Consider the following 13,685-nt stretch of genomic DNA (forward strand, 5'->3'; position numbering starts at 1 on the left):
GTTCCAGATAGATAAAACTTCCCACCAAAGCTTAACTCTACAAATGCAGTGTCCATGTTCATTACAGATTCAATATGACTGAAAAAAATTTTCAGAAAAAGTGTAAGAAGAGTTCTGGGATCGGGCCCAGGATCCTCTTATTTTAGTCACCTCCTCCTGAAAGATATTTATGCCCTCACTAATTGGATTTTTCCCCTCAGGCCTCTGGAATGAATGTACTTTTTCCAGTCTGACTCTAGGAATGTTAGTATTCCTAAAACATCTGAGGTCTTGTTTCTCACACATGAGAAGTTTATAAATGGGAAAAGTCCTCGACAGTTCGGCTTTTTCGGAACGGTGTCAGTGTGTTTGCAGCTGTTTCTGTTTCTCAGGTTGGCAATTCCACTTATCAAAGTGAGGGATGTTACCGCTGTAGAATATTGGACACAGTGTGGTCATCAATCATTCCCAGGTCCGGTGAAGCCCAGTTAAATTCAGAGTGAAGGCCCCCGTACATGATCAAATGTCTGAATCCCAGCTGCACCATGGAGGTCACAACTGTTTTATCATAACAATCAGCTTCAGTCATGGTTACTGAGATTAAGGGCAGCTTGGTGGTCTGGCTTCATGCTTTTCAGGAATGTTGAGGCTGCCCACTCATTATATGTACCACCCTTCTGTATGTAGTGTTGACTCCCCTGCTATCAACCTAGTTTAGTCCTGGACTCTGATCCTAGTGGAAAGCCAGTGTAACCCTCACTGGCACCTTTGAAGTTTGGGGTCACACGGCAATTGTTACCTCGTCCTTTCTTTCAGGTTGCTGTGCTTTGCCAATGTTTGCAATTTCTATTCTTGAGTTCCGACAATTCTTTTCCCAGGAGTACGAGTGCCAGGTTTGGTCCCATGGATGGGACCTGAGTTTTATCTTCCGGCTGATGTGTAGTTGTGACTGGATTTGGTCTTATGTTTTAGTTCATTACCTCTTGACTTGGAGCACACCTCACAAACCCCTGCTACATCAGACACGCACAGAATGATTAGAATGCTGCAGAAAGCTTGTTGAAAATAAGACTGAAAGTAATCACTGACCTTCAATAGACAGAGTTGGAAGAGTCTATGCAGGCAGCTATTGTCTATCGGACATATGGCTTACACTGAGGCCATATAATGTGATCACACCAGGACTGTTGGCAAATTGTTTCCCAGTGTGTGAGGGCTGCTACTGCCCATGGGGAAGTTTCTCAACTCTAAAGATAATCTTAAATTATTATTTGCTGCCATGTCCTGCTGACTATTGGGATTCTACCTAAGCAGCCTCCCTGCGATGGTTCACTGCAGGATGCTAAGGTTTTGTCAATGTTCAGGAAAAGTCAGAGACCCTGCTCAGTATCCCAATGGGAATGCTGTTCTTTCTTCCCTCCGATCCCCAATGCAATTCTTGTACACTGCTCAGGTTTCCTTCGGTGTCCTAAGACATTTAAAGAGTTTGAATTATATTTGCTATTTCTGAAAGGCAGTGAGAGATGAAGGAATGGGAAGACATGCGGGAGGGCTATGATATGGAAGGTGGAGTGGCAGGAGACCAGTGCAGAGTTTGAACACTAGCACCATCTAGTTGGACCAAATGTCCACATCTTGTAGATTCTTAGATTCATAGAGTTAGCCAGCATGGCCCTTCGGCCCAACTGGTCCATGCCGACCAAGATGTTTTCTAAGCTAATCCCATTTGCCTGTGTTTGGCCCAAGTCCCTCTAAACATTTCCTATCCATGTACCTGCCCACATGTTTTTTAAATGTTGTAATTGTACCTTGTCTCTACCACTTCCTCCTGCAGCTTGTTCAATAAACCCACCACCCTTTGTGTGACAACTTGCCCCTCAGATCCCCTTTAAATCTTTCTGCTCTCATCTTAAACCCATGCTCTCTAGTTTTAGACTTCCCTACCCTGAGACAAAGACCGTGGCTATCTGCCTTTTCTATGCCCCACATAAGTTTATTAGCCTCTGTAAGGCCACTCTTCAGTCTCCTTTGCTCCAGGGAAAACAGTCCCAGCCTGTCCGATCTCTACATATAACTCAAGACCACCAGTGCAGGCAGTACCCTTGTGAATCTTTTCTGTACCTTCTGTAGTTTAATTACAACTTTCCTATATCATGGCGACCAGAATTGCACACAATATTCCATGTGCAGTCTAACCAACTTTTTGTACAACTGTGACATGACGTCCCGACTGCCGGTGAAGACAAGTATGCCATAAGCCTTCTTCATCACCTTCTCCGTCTGTGTCACCACTTTCAGGGAACTATGTACTTGTACCCCTATGTCTCTCTGTTCAGCAGCATTCCTCTGTGCCCTGCCATTCAGTGGGTGTGCCCTGACCTGGTTTAACTTCCCAAAATGCATTATCTTCGCACTTGTCTGAGCTAAATTCCATTCGCCCTCTTGTGTTGTAAACTCGATGTAAGAGGCTTCTTCTGTCATGAAGTGAGCAGTGCTACAGTTGAGCTCCATTCACCTACAAACCAAAACAGAAAATGCCGTCAGGAAGTATCACTGGAGAGAAAAACAGGGTTAATGTTGCAGGTTGGTGCCTTTCATCGGAATATTTCCTTCACTGAGTTTGGATGATAACTTTATTTCCTGCTCCGTGTATGTTTCCTGGAGTATTTCCACTATATTCTGTTTTTATTGTGGATTCTTGGTATCCAGAATATTGTTTTGTTTCTGCTTCTTTGAATCATTTCAGTGACTATAACTGGGTTCTGCAGTAACTCAGCCAGTAATGGGAATAGTTAGCATGGTACTTCAGTAGATTCTCTGGTTCAAGTCCTGCTCTGTGCTGTGCTCAGTGATCTCGGTGGTGGGGAATAAACAGGGGATCGAAGGGGAAAGTATTCAATGGGCTCTCACTCCTGTGTGGATGGATGTTGGATGGGGATGGACAGGGCTCAGTTGTGATGCTTTGCACATCCTTCACAATTTGGGCTCACTCATGAGCTGACCAGCAAACTGCAAGAAAAATAAAGTCAAACTGTTAAACAATTAAAGTTATATGAAATGTTATTTCCTATCAAAAGGATGAGTTGTACATTTGTTTTAGAAGTCGGGGAAATAACATTACAGGTTGGCTCATGCTGGCTTTTTCCTGTACAGGGAACATTTAAAGTAATTTTGTTATTTTACATAGACTCCTAACCCCCTTGGCTGTAATAAATTCTCAACATATGGTTGAATCATTGCTGAAAGTGCTGAATTCTGCTTTTATTTTAATAAGACCACAGGACAGGCAGGTTTTGTTGGTTGTCCAGTCAGCAGCCAGGAGCTTTGTAACTGGCAAAGGTTCAGAGGAAAGGAGGGGGGAAAAGTCCCCTAAAGAAGTGGGTGGGTGAATAAAGAAAGAGTCTGCTACATCCCATCTCTAATCTGGAGTGGGGAAAGTCCTTGTGCTTATAATTGTTCTATTACATACTAGTAAAAGCCAGGAGCCAGAATCTACAGTAACCAGTGACTGGACAGCACCTGCCACCCATTGGAATTGCCCTTGCTCGTCTAACTTCTGTGTGATCTTGGGTTAGTGGGACATCAAAACAACACGGTGTCTCAATAGAACATTCTAGTTCCATGAGTCTTGGAAGGACTGATAAATGACTGCGAGCCTGCGTCAGTGATATCAATGTCAACAAGAGAGGAAGTATGATTGGATTAGGAACAGGAAAATATTTACATTTTAAAAAATTCCAACAACAATCAAAACTTTAGGGAAAGAGAGTCACATTTGTAATTAGTCTTCAGCCTAGAGGGGTTGTTGTCAGTAAATATTAAATATCATGTCATTAGAAAGGTATTTGGACTAAACGGGACACTTATTTTATGATGAGCTTAATCAGCTTCTACCATGCCATCACATGAACATCACTTGCTTAAGTACACTTCAATGCCATATCGGACAGTGGCTAACAGCAGCCAAAAACCCTTCAGACAGAAACGTCCAGATCTTTGTTTTAATCAAGCAACTTTACTCATCCAAGTTGTTGTGTGATTTTCACAAGTAACAGTGAACCGTGCGAGCTTCTCTGGTATTTTGACAGAAGAACCTTTCCTCTTGTTTTGAGCATGTGTACCCAGTGCCTGGATGATAGCAGAAATATAATGATAGCAAGAACGGCAATCATTTTCTGTTGCTGATTACATGGACCCTGCCCCAGTAATAGAAGCTGTTCATTTACAAGCAGTTTCCAATTGATGGAATTAACAATCACTCTCTAAGTGACCATAAAGGGACAAGTCTGAGATCAGCCCATCATTACAGCTAAACAACAGCATCTGTACTGAAGTGTCAATCCCTGTCAGAACAGTGCCATGGATAATTTACATAATGCTCACTGAATTAATAGAGATGTCATTTCCAATGTTTTGCTTTTCTTTCCATTTCCTTCCTGCATCTCTTATGATCCTAATGTTCGAACTTGCATTGCACCAATATTGTCAAAAATGGCCTAACTTTCACTCGTCTATTGTGCTGGTTTGTGAACTGTTTGTTGCTGGGTGTCCATTTCCCTGAGGTAAGAAGCTCCTCTGGAGCTCACCAGAGGGCACGGACAACCCCTACTTGTGAGAACGCTCAGGGGCAGGGCAGACAATGTAAAACATAGCTCTGCCTCCCTCTGGATCCACGTATCACAATAAAGACTTAATTCTCAAAATGATTCTCCTCACTTCAACTTATCCCTCCTGACTGTGAGTTGGGTATCTCATCTGAGCCCTCAGAGTGAGGGGGACAGATGAGAATTAGTGAGTCAGCACTGTTGATCTCTCTGTTCTTGATCTTTCACCTCAGGTTAGTACCAAAGACTGAAAGACTTGCAGTTAAATAGTGGCCTTTAATAGCAGTCCAATGCACTTTACAACCAAGTACTTTTGAAATCTGGTCATTTTCACAATGTAAGAAATATCCCAATCAATTTGTGCAGAGAAAGTTTTCACAAAGAGCAGAGCTCAGATAATCAGTGTTCTGTGTGGACATACAGTATTGGCCAGAACACCAAGGTTAAGGTTCCTGCTCACCTTTAAATAGCATCTTGGGACCTTTTTCCATCTGTCTGAGAAAGGAATGGGGCCTCTATTTAATGCTGATTGAACAGTTGATACTTCTGACACACCAGCACTCCCATAGCGCCATGCTGCAGTGTCTGCTAGGTTTTGGTGCATAACGTCTTTAGAGTGAGACTTGAAGCCATGGCCTTTAGAGGCAAGAGTGCTCCCTAGAGATAAGAGATAAAATATCTTTATTAGTCACATATACATCGAAACATACAGGGAAATGCATCTTTGCGTAGAATGTTCTGGGGGCTGCCTGCAAGCGTTGCCGTACTTCTGGCGCCAACATAGCACGCCCACAACTCCTAACCTGTACGTCTTTGGAATGCGGGAGGAAACCGGAGCACTCGGAGGAAACCCATGCAGACACAGGGAGAACGTACAAACTCCTTACAGACAGTGGTGGGAATTGAACCAGGGTCACTGGTGCTGTAATAGCATTACATTAACCGCCACACTACCGTGCCGCCCTATTGAGCATTGGTTGATCCAGCTGTGGCTTGAAGTCATTGATGCTTTGGGAGGGGTGGCACTACACCCTTGAAGGAGGGGCCAGGTGTTCCCTGAAGGCCAAGATGCGACCTCAAAGCTTACTCTGATGCCGCCTGTCACAGTCGGGGTGAGGTTCAACTTGTATCTGACTCTTGGCCCTTCAATACGGTTCGCTTTTAACTGCCTTCTGAAATGGCCCAGCAAGCCATTCAGTTCAGAAGACAACTGGGATGGACAATAAATGATAATCTTGCTAGTGATATCACATTTCAAAGTGTCTAGAGTCATCCAGCCTGGAAAGAGGCCGTTTGGCCCACTGACTCTGTGCTGGTCATCATGCTCCCATTTACTCTCATTCCACTTTATTCTCCCCACAGCCACTTTCATTCTCAGCCACTCCCTGCAGATTCTACCATCCACCTGCACACTTGGGGCCATTTACAGTGGTCGATGAACCTACCAAACTGCACATCTTTGGGATGTGGAAGGAGATTGAAGTGCCCAGAGGAAACCCATGTGTTCACGGGGAGAATGTGCAAACTCCACATAGACAGCACCAGAGATCAGGAGTGAACCCAGGTCATTGGAACTGTGGGGCAGTAGCTCTATTGACTGCACCACTCTGCCCCTCATGAATGAATAAATTAAATCTCATGAATAAATGGATTGATGAAAAATATGACCTCAAGAAAGCCCAAAGGACTTTATGGTCAACAAAGTACTTTTTGAAGTGTGGTTACTGTTGCAATGTAGGATTGAATACAGAGATAGTGAAATCCTAAACTAAATTATGTTCATCAACATCTGGATAAGTCAACTAGTGAGTCCCGAGAAAGAGGCAGCCACGAGGTGTACAACAGCAACATTCCAAATGGTTCCCCCTCGAGAATCGAACCAGATTACCAACAAGGAATTCAGTGTTCTTTCTTATTGAGGGAAGTGGTTAATATACATTTCCTGTTATTATTAGAGATAAGTAGGAAGAAAATGATTAAAAACAGTGCAATACAATTTAAAATCACTCAGGGAAATTGTATTGATGAAAGGCTCATTTCCCTAATTATATCATTGAGGTCCCTGAAACTTTGACTAAAGAGGTAATTATAAGAAAAACATTCTTTTCATTATTGCAGAATTGCAGTGTTCCTCCATTTGGAAGTCTCCAGGTGTGAATCACAGGAGCTGGGAGGTTTGTGACTCTAAGACTACTTCCCTTATTGTCAGCAAGCGATAAAGGCTCTAAACCTTTAGTGAATCAAAGGTCTCAACTGAGCCTTAATTTCCGTCAATCTCCAACATCCATTTCCAACCCCAGGCCAACCATGTTTCTCTCCTTTCTTGAAGCCACTTTGCCAGAGGTCAGGATTGAACCTGGGTCACTAGAGCTGTGAGGCAGCAACTCTACATACTGTACCACTGAGTCACCCTAAGGATGTTAGGACTGATGACCAAAACTTGAAACGGGGGTCGAAAGAGAGAGAAGTAGAAAGTTGAAGAAGTTTTGGGGAAAGGCTGTAGATGCAACTAATGACTGAACAAAGGAAATAAGGGAAGTGAAAAGGTGCATAATCGGTGGCGATGCAGAGAGCTTGGAGGGTTGAGAGTTGAAGGAGCTCGCAGAAGGGAGAGCCAAGGCAATGAATGGTTTTGAAAATGAAGATAATGCCTCTGGAGTTTACATACATAGCATTCCATGTCTCTGAAGACTTCACTGGGCGCATCACAGAGTACAGGAAGAAATCATTGACAAATGTTGTGGGGGGAGGGAGGGAATGGAGGGGCTTGATCAGAGAGAGAGAGAGAGAGAGATTTAAAGATCTGAGTGTGTGTGGAGGTTAAATAAAAAGAAAGATTAGCCTTTGATGATGATGGAGGAGACAAAGATCATGCAATAACCTCAGGATCTGAGGAAGGAGTGGAACTGCTGCAAATAATATTCATGTTACAGCAACTTTAGTCAAACATCAGGAATCTATTACAATCACTATTTCCACCCCAAACTAAAAAAAGCAGATTAATCAGAACTTTAAATAAAAATAAAGCATATTTTATCAATTTAAACCCTTGTGCTCATCATAGTTAAATTGTGACATGGTCTAATCTGAAATGCAACGTTTAGAAGATTTATGGTGGGTATATGTGAAGTTTCCTGGAGAGCCTACTCAGCACTTACCCTGATTGAATTTCTAGGAGCAGTGTAAATCTTCGCATGACTTCACTAGCATTCAGGAAGGGCTGAGGATGACCCACTCAAGCACAAAGTCCTTTTATTTCTTTCAGCTGAAATAAATCTTACATACTTCATACCTTGTGGGAGCATTGCTAATGCATGTTCCACTCTCGTGAACAGATCCACAAGGTGCCAGGTTCAAATTCCAGCCTTTGCTGCTCTATGTGGACTACTGTTATTAGTGACAGCTCCTCCCTAGATACCTAGGGTCCTTTAAGAAATGCAAGTAGTACTTGACATAAGATAAATAAGGTTTCCTCTGCTCTCAGATGCCCCAGAGCTAATTAGGTTGCTAAGACAGACAGAAACAATGGGGTGAATGTAGCCACTAACTGGGACTGTCATTATTGTTCTTGCTTGCAGGGTGGAGGTGATTGCCCCGAAATGAGCCTTAGTGCTATAAAACGAGCCCTTGAGGTATCATTCCCTGGTTCTTTTATCTACGTCTTCACTGATGCCAGAGCAAAGGATTACCAGTTGACCAAGGATGTACTGCAACTCATTCAGCTGAAGCAGTCCCAGGTAAGCAGGGTGGAGAAGTGATCTGAGGCAGGACCACAAGCGGGGTACTGAATTGACACTGAATTTGCTGCAGGTACAATGGACCCTGCCTCTTTTCCAGGGGCAAGAAACTCATTCTCTGGTCTTGCTGGAAGTTAGAACCCTCATGGTAATCATTGGAGCAGCTCCATGGTATGGTGAATGTGTGACAAATAATTATGATCCATGCACGCATGAATGGTGGTGTTAGAGACAGCAGAACAAACAAGGATTTAGCAGCTCTCCATTTGACCAAGTGCTTCATTGTATTCTTGGTAATATGTGCAATTAGAATAAGAACCCATACATACATTATCAATTACTGATGAGAGTGTAAGGAAAGGACCTTGCATGTAAAAGTAAAGCATGGACTTCATGTCAAGCAAGAATACTTATGTTACAGCTGACAGCGTCGATGACCCCAGTTTTAGCTTGAGTAAGGGCGGGTCAGAGCATTGGGGGAGAATACTAGGAAAACTCTACACAAAGGAGGGAATATCACAGCTTATGCTCCTTGGCTTTGGACTTCAATGCCTTTTATTCTCACAGTTCAAACGCTTTTCCATTTTAAATTGATAGTGTACAGTGAATGGCATCCATAGCAGCTACCTGCATGTGGTTCTCCGATGTGGTTCAAATTCTTCTTTCTTGCTCTACCATTCACTGACACTCTAAGACTGTAACTCACCATCATTTGTCCTTTACATTGTAAAAGATTCCTCAATGTCCCTTGATGCCGTTTCCATAGATGCTGCAATTTTGCAAGGAAGATCAAATATGTAAATCTGCATGATTAATGTTGATCGAAGCTACTCAAACAAATTTGTTAGGCAGCTCACAAATTAAAAGAAAACATAAGTTTTAATGCCAAGATTGGTCATTCAACCATACTATATACTCAGATAGCCTCTTCTAACCAAGTTCCAAATTTATAGCTCTCCACAATTTCTGTGAGTTTAGAATTGAACTGGTCATGTAACTTCCACACCAAATGAAACATTCAAAGATTTGCTTCTGTCCTGTGTGTTTTGGAGCCTATTTCAGTTGGAATAACTTTCTTGTGCTCCTGTGAAACACATTCTCACCATCAGCAATTTCCACTGCAGTATTTCCCCAACGTGTGTTACCTGTGGAGTGAAAGGTTTACACGTCCAATCACAGTCACCAAGACTTCCAATGTAGCCAGCCTGAGTCCTCGCAGCCAACTTATCCTCTTTCTCTAGTGTTACTCCCATCAAAACTAACGACATCACATTGTGGGAAGTTTCCCACCACTTCAGTGCCAATTACAGTTACAGTTCTCTGTAACTGTAACACTTTATTCTGCATTCTGTTATCGTTTTGCCTTGTCCTACCTCAATGCACTGATGTGATGAAATGATCCCTATGGATGGCATAACAAAACAGTTTTCACAGTACCATCGGTAACATGTGACAATAATAAACCAATTTACCAATTTAATTTCATAGTCACATCATCTAACTGCAATATCTTTCTTAAGGCAAATGCCATGCCATTGGACCCATGAGGAATTATCTTATTGCAGTGAACATGCACCTGAAGTCACTTCGCTCGAGTCAATTTATCTGCTTAACCTCACTTCGCTCTCAAGAATTGTGCTTGTCTTTGTCCAGGAGTTTCATGAGTTCACATTAGGCAGACCTTTTCCCATAAACACATTTAATAAATATTCTTTTTAGTGATTTTTGGCCAAGTAGGCAACACCAATGTCAACCGGGGGGAGGTGGGCCACTGTCCTATTTGATATGATCACACAATCGATTGTAGATGTTTGAAATACTGTGCAGTTGCAGATATGTTAAGTGTTGAGTGTCAGACGTTGAGTGTTAAAGTATGATCTTCACATTGAAAGTAGTAGATGACGATTTTCTGGCTATATTGGTGGAGGGAGCTGAAAAGGAGCAACAATGTTGTTCTCAAATAGGTATATGAAAAGAATGGATGGATCCAGACAAATATCCAGATGGCTAATGAAATTTCACTTAAACTGACAATTTGAGTTTTGACGGAACAAGGTTGTGTTAAACGGGACACTGAGCATCATACCAAGAAGACTGCGAAGACAAAGTTCTTCAAAAATCTATTATTGTGAGCATGAAGACATTTGTCAGATTTTTATTTATTGGCCTGGGTAAGATGAAGGTTGTGAAGGGCTGGTAGACAAGTGTACTACGCAACAAGATTGCAGAGCCAAGCCAATGAGGACATTTTCACTGAGCTGGAGATGACCTCTGGAGCTTAGCAGGGAGTACACATTGATCATTGTGAGAAAGGGATGATTATTTCTGTTCTCATCGTCACTGAAATGGATTGAAATGAAACATGTTGAGACCTGCACAACAACGGGGCATACTACTGAAGAACTGAGATTCAGTTTCTCTTGTAGTGACTTGCAAACAGTTTGGGACAATGGATAGAAAACTTTCTAACATTATGATAATTTATGTGCTAACACCACCTAACAAATCTGACATAAAATATGGGGTACAGAAAACTCTTGTGGAAATAGGATAATTAGATGCATACATGTAAATCAAATAATTCCCACAATTGATATACAAAAGAGTTACATGATCATGCGTGTATTTCAGAAATTAATCATTGGAGACTGTGAAAGGAATAATGCTTGCTTCTGCCGAATTGAATCAAGAAGTGACATTTTCCTCAAGTAAAGAAGTGGATACAATGCCATCAATACAGGTTCCTTTGAGAAGATAAGAAGAAATCAGATCACCTATAACTAGGTTAAATTTGTAAACAATATACTAATTAGTTTTTAAAAAGAGGCAAGTAATATAGTGTATATAAGTATATGTACAATGTATGTGGACATGTAGTGTCATTAGGCACTTGTGTTAGCAGCTCTTCACGTATCTTCGTGTTTCATTAGATTTCTGGCACAGTGCAGTTAGGAAAAGAATGTTCACATACAGTACAAATGTTATACAATCCACCTCTGGTTTGGGGCCAGTGAGTCTCAAGTCATTAGGAAAAGTTTCCTCTTTGTAGAGTGTACTTTGGAACTGTGGTTTTGTCTGTTCCAGGTGAGATTTCAGAATACATGAGAAATACTTATGGTTTGTTTAACAAAAAGTGGTCACCTCATTATAAATAGATCTCTAAGTTCCCTTAGCCATTATTCATTATTAGTTGATAACTGCTTTCTTTCAATATTAACATGGTGATGATGGAGTTTGGAAATGTATCGCTCCATGGATTTGATAGATCAAACAGCAGCCAACTCTCTCCATAAACACTTTCCAGAGTTCTACCCTGCAGTCTGTGTTCTCAACTGCATTCGAACAGTTTGTAGTAGAACAGGAAATTTCTAATGCTGCATGCATGACAGAAAAATAACACTTTGACTGGGAGTGCATGCTATACCACACACTTTTAATTAAATATACTAATCAATCTCCCACATGTGAAGAATCCAGATCAAGATTGTTCATTTGAAGGGTGTCAGGAATTATTGTAGAAGATGTATTACTGTCCAATTTGTAAGTCAAACTTCTGCCTTCACTTTTGCAGCTCTATATTAAATCCTTGGGCTGCTTGTCGCCTCCATCCCCACCCCTCTCCCAAATATCTTCCTTTGTCATGTGCTAAAGTGGCAAACTTGTGTGGGCTAGGTGGGGGTATTGTAAGATTAATGTGATTCAGTAATCAATACACTGAAGCCTGAATATTGTGACCATTTACTATTTTTAAAAGAAGCTTGACCAACCCATGGGTGTCTAGTGTAAGTAAATAGAGATGGGATGTGAGAGTGAGGTTTCTGAAACAATTTGTGAGTGGATTAAAACGACTGCTGCTCTTCCCTGTGCAGGTGGTATTTGTGTTGACTGGAGACTGTGGGGACAGAGGCCACCCAGGGTATCGGGCCTTTGAAGAGGTGGCCTCAACCAGTTCAGGTCAAATATTCCACCTGGACAAACAGCAAGTCAATGAGGTGAGTGGATGCAATCTTTTGAATGAACATTTCTCTTCCCAGAAGTGTGGCTGCAGGGGACAAGGTAAATTCCTTAAAAACCTGGAATGTGTATAATTGCTCCTAGACAATGTGTGTGCTCAGATTGGTCACTCAATAGTGAGAAGCAGCAGGAATTTCCCTTCACTAGAAGAGTAGACAGTCATAACACCATTATCACTGCTTTAGACCACTGCAGCTGATGGACTGGAAGAAAGTGAACTGTGGACCTTAAGGTTTGTGTGACTAGGCTGCACCATGTGTTACGTGTGAGCGTCAGGGAAGCTTGCTGAATGCCATTTATGAAGCCATCGTTATCAGCAAGCAAAATATCCCAGCCTGTTTTCTCCTCCTCTCCCATAGCTGTCCCGAGTAGCAATGGCAGAATCTGAGAGGGAAAAGAGCCACGACTATTGTATTTCGATCCCATGTGTGGCTGCCCTGAAGGTGTTGATATTGTGTTGGTCTCAGTTACTTCCCTCTGGCACCTCATTCACTGGTGGGTCAAAAAGTTGTTTGAATGTGGGGAAAGGTGGGTCAGCCAGGTCTGATCCTGTTCTGTCGATCTTTACCTTTGTGTGCGAATTGAAGTGATACCCTGATTGTTACACGCACTTCCCAAATGCCCACTGCCTCCAACCTGTGTCTGCAGTGCCTCATTAAGTTGCATTCATGGTTCATCCCAAGCAGCTGCGTAACAGAGGACTCTGATCTATGGATTGTTCCCAGGGGCACACACCGAGACAGACATCAAGTGCTGCTGGAAGATCATCAGCTCAGTGAAAGTGCCCAAAACCTATTGGTCTTTCGGCACAATGAGATGTCCTTAAGGGAATGCTGCAGAATGGCGCATTCCAGGCTGCAGGAGTACGTGCTTGGTGCAACCAATGCAGAGGCTCTGTGGGGAAGGACCACAGTCTAGGGTCCTTCTGCTATCGCACATGGAGGGGCTGAGTCGGGTGGGGAAGCCCCTCAAACATTGAAATGGTGTATCATCCCAGGGGGCCACATAAGTGGCAATAGTGCTATGGTTTTAAGAAATAAGTTAACATGACTGGATGTATTGACCATGAATGTAAAAGTCTTGCACTGTTTCTTCTTTTGTATATATTTTTTATGATGAATAAAGTTTATTTTTGAAATTTAAAAAATCATGGCTATAAGTCAGAAGGTTTTGGGTTCAAGTCCTGCTCCAAAAACTTGAGTGTAGAAGTCAAGGCAGATGCTACAATGCAGTACTTAGCCAGCTCTGCAGTTAAAGCCAATGTTAGTCTCTTTAGACAGTTGTGAAGACCCTTTGGCAGTATTTTGAGGACAATTAAATGAGTTATTCCTAGTGCAACAAACAATCTGCT

General features: G+C 42.2%; 1 protein-coding gene across 1 annotated transcript in view; it reads left to right on the forward strand.

Annotated features, from left to right (window-relative positions):
- The window catches only part of LOC127582286 (hemicentin-1-like), a 260,770-nt gene that overhangs the window by 21,939 nt on the left and 225,146 nt on the right, over positions 1 to 13,685 (forward strand). Inside the window, 2 exon segments of the mRNA XM_052037463.1 lie at positions 8,162 to 8,320; positions 12,190 to 12,312. Coding sequence (XP_051893423.1) covers positions 8,162 to 8,320; positions 12,190 to 12,312 — 282 coding nt within the window.

This window comes from Pristis pectinata, chromosome 23, assembly GCF_009764475.1.
Source record: "Pristis pectinata isolate sPriPec2 chromosome 23, sPriPec2.1.pri, whole genome shotgun sequence".
NCBI classification, from domain to species: Eukaryota; Metazoa; Chordata; class Chondrichthyes; order Rhinopristiformes; family Pristidae; genus Pristis; species Pristis pectinata.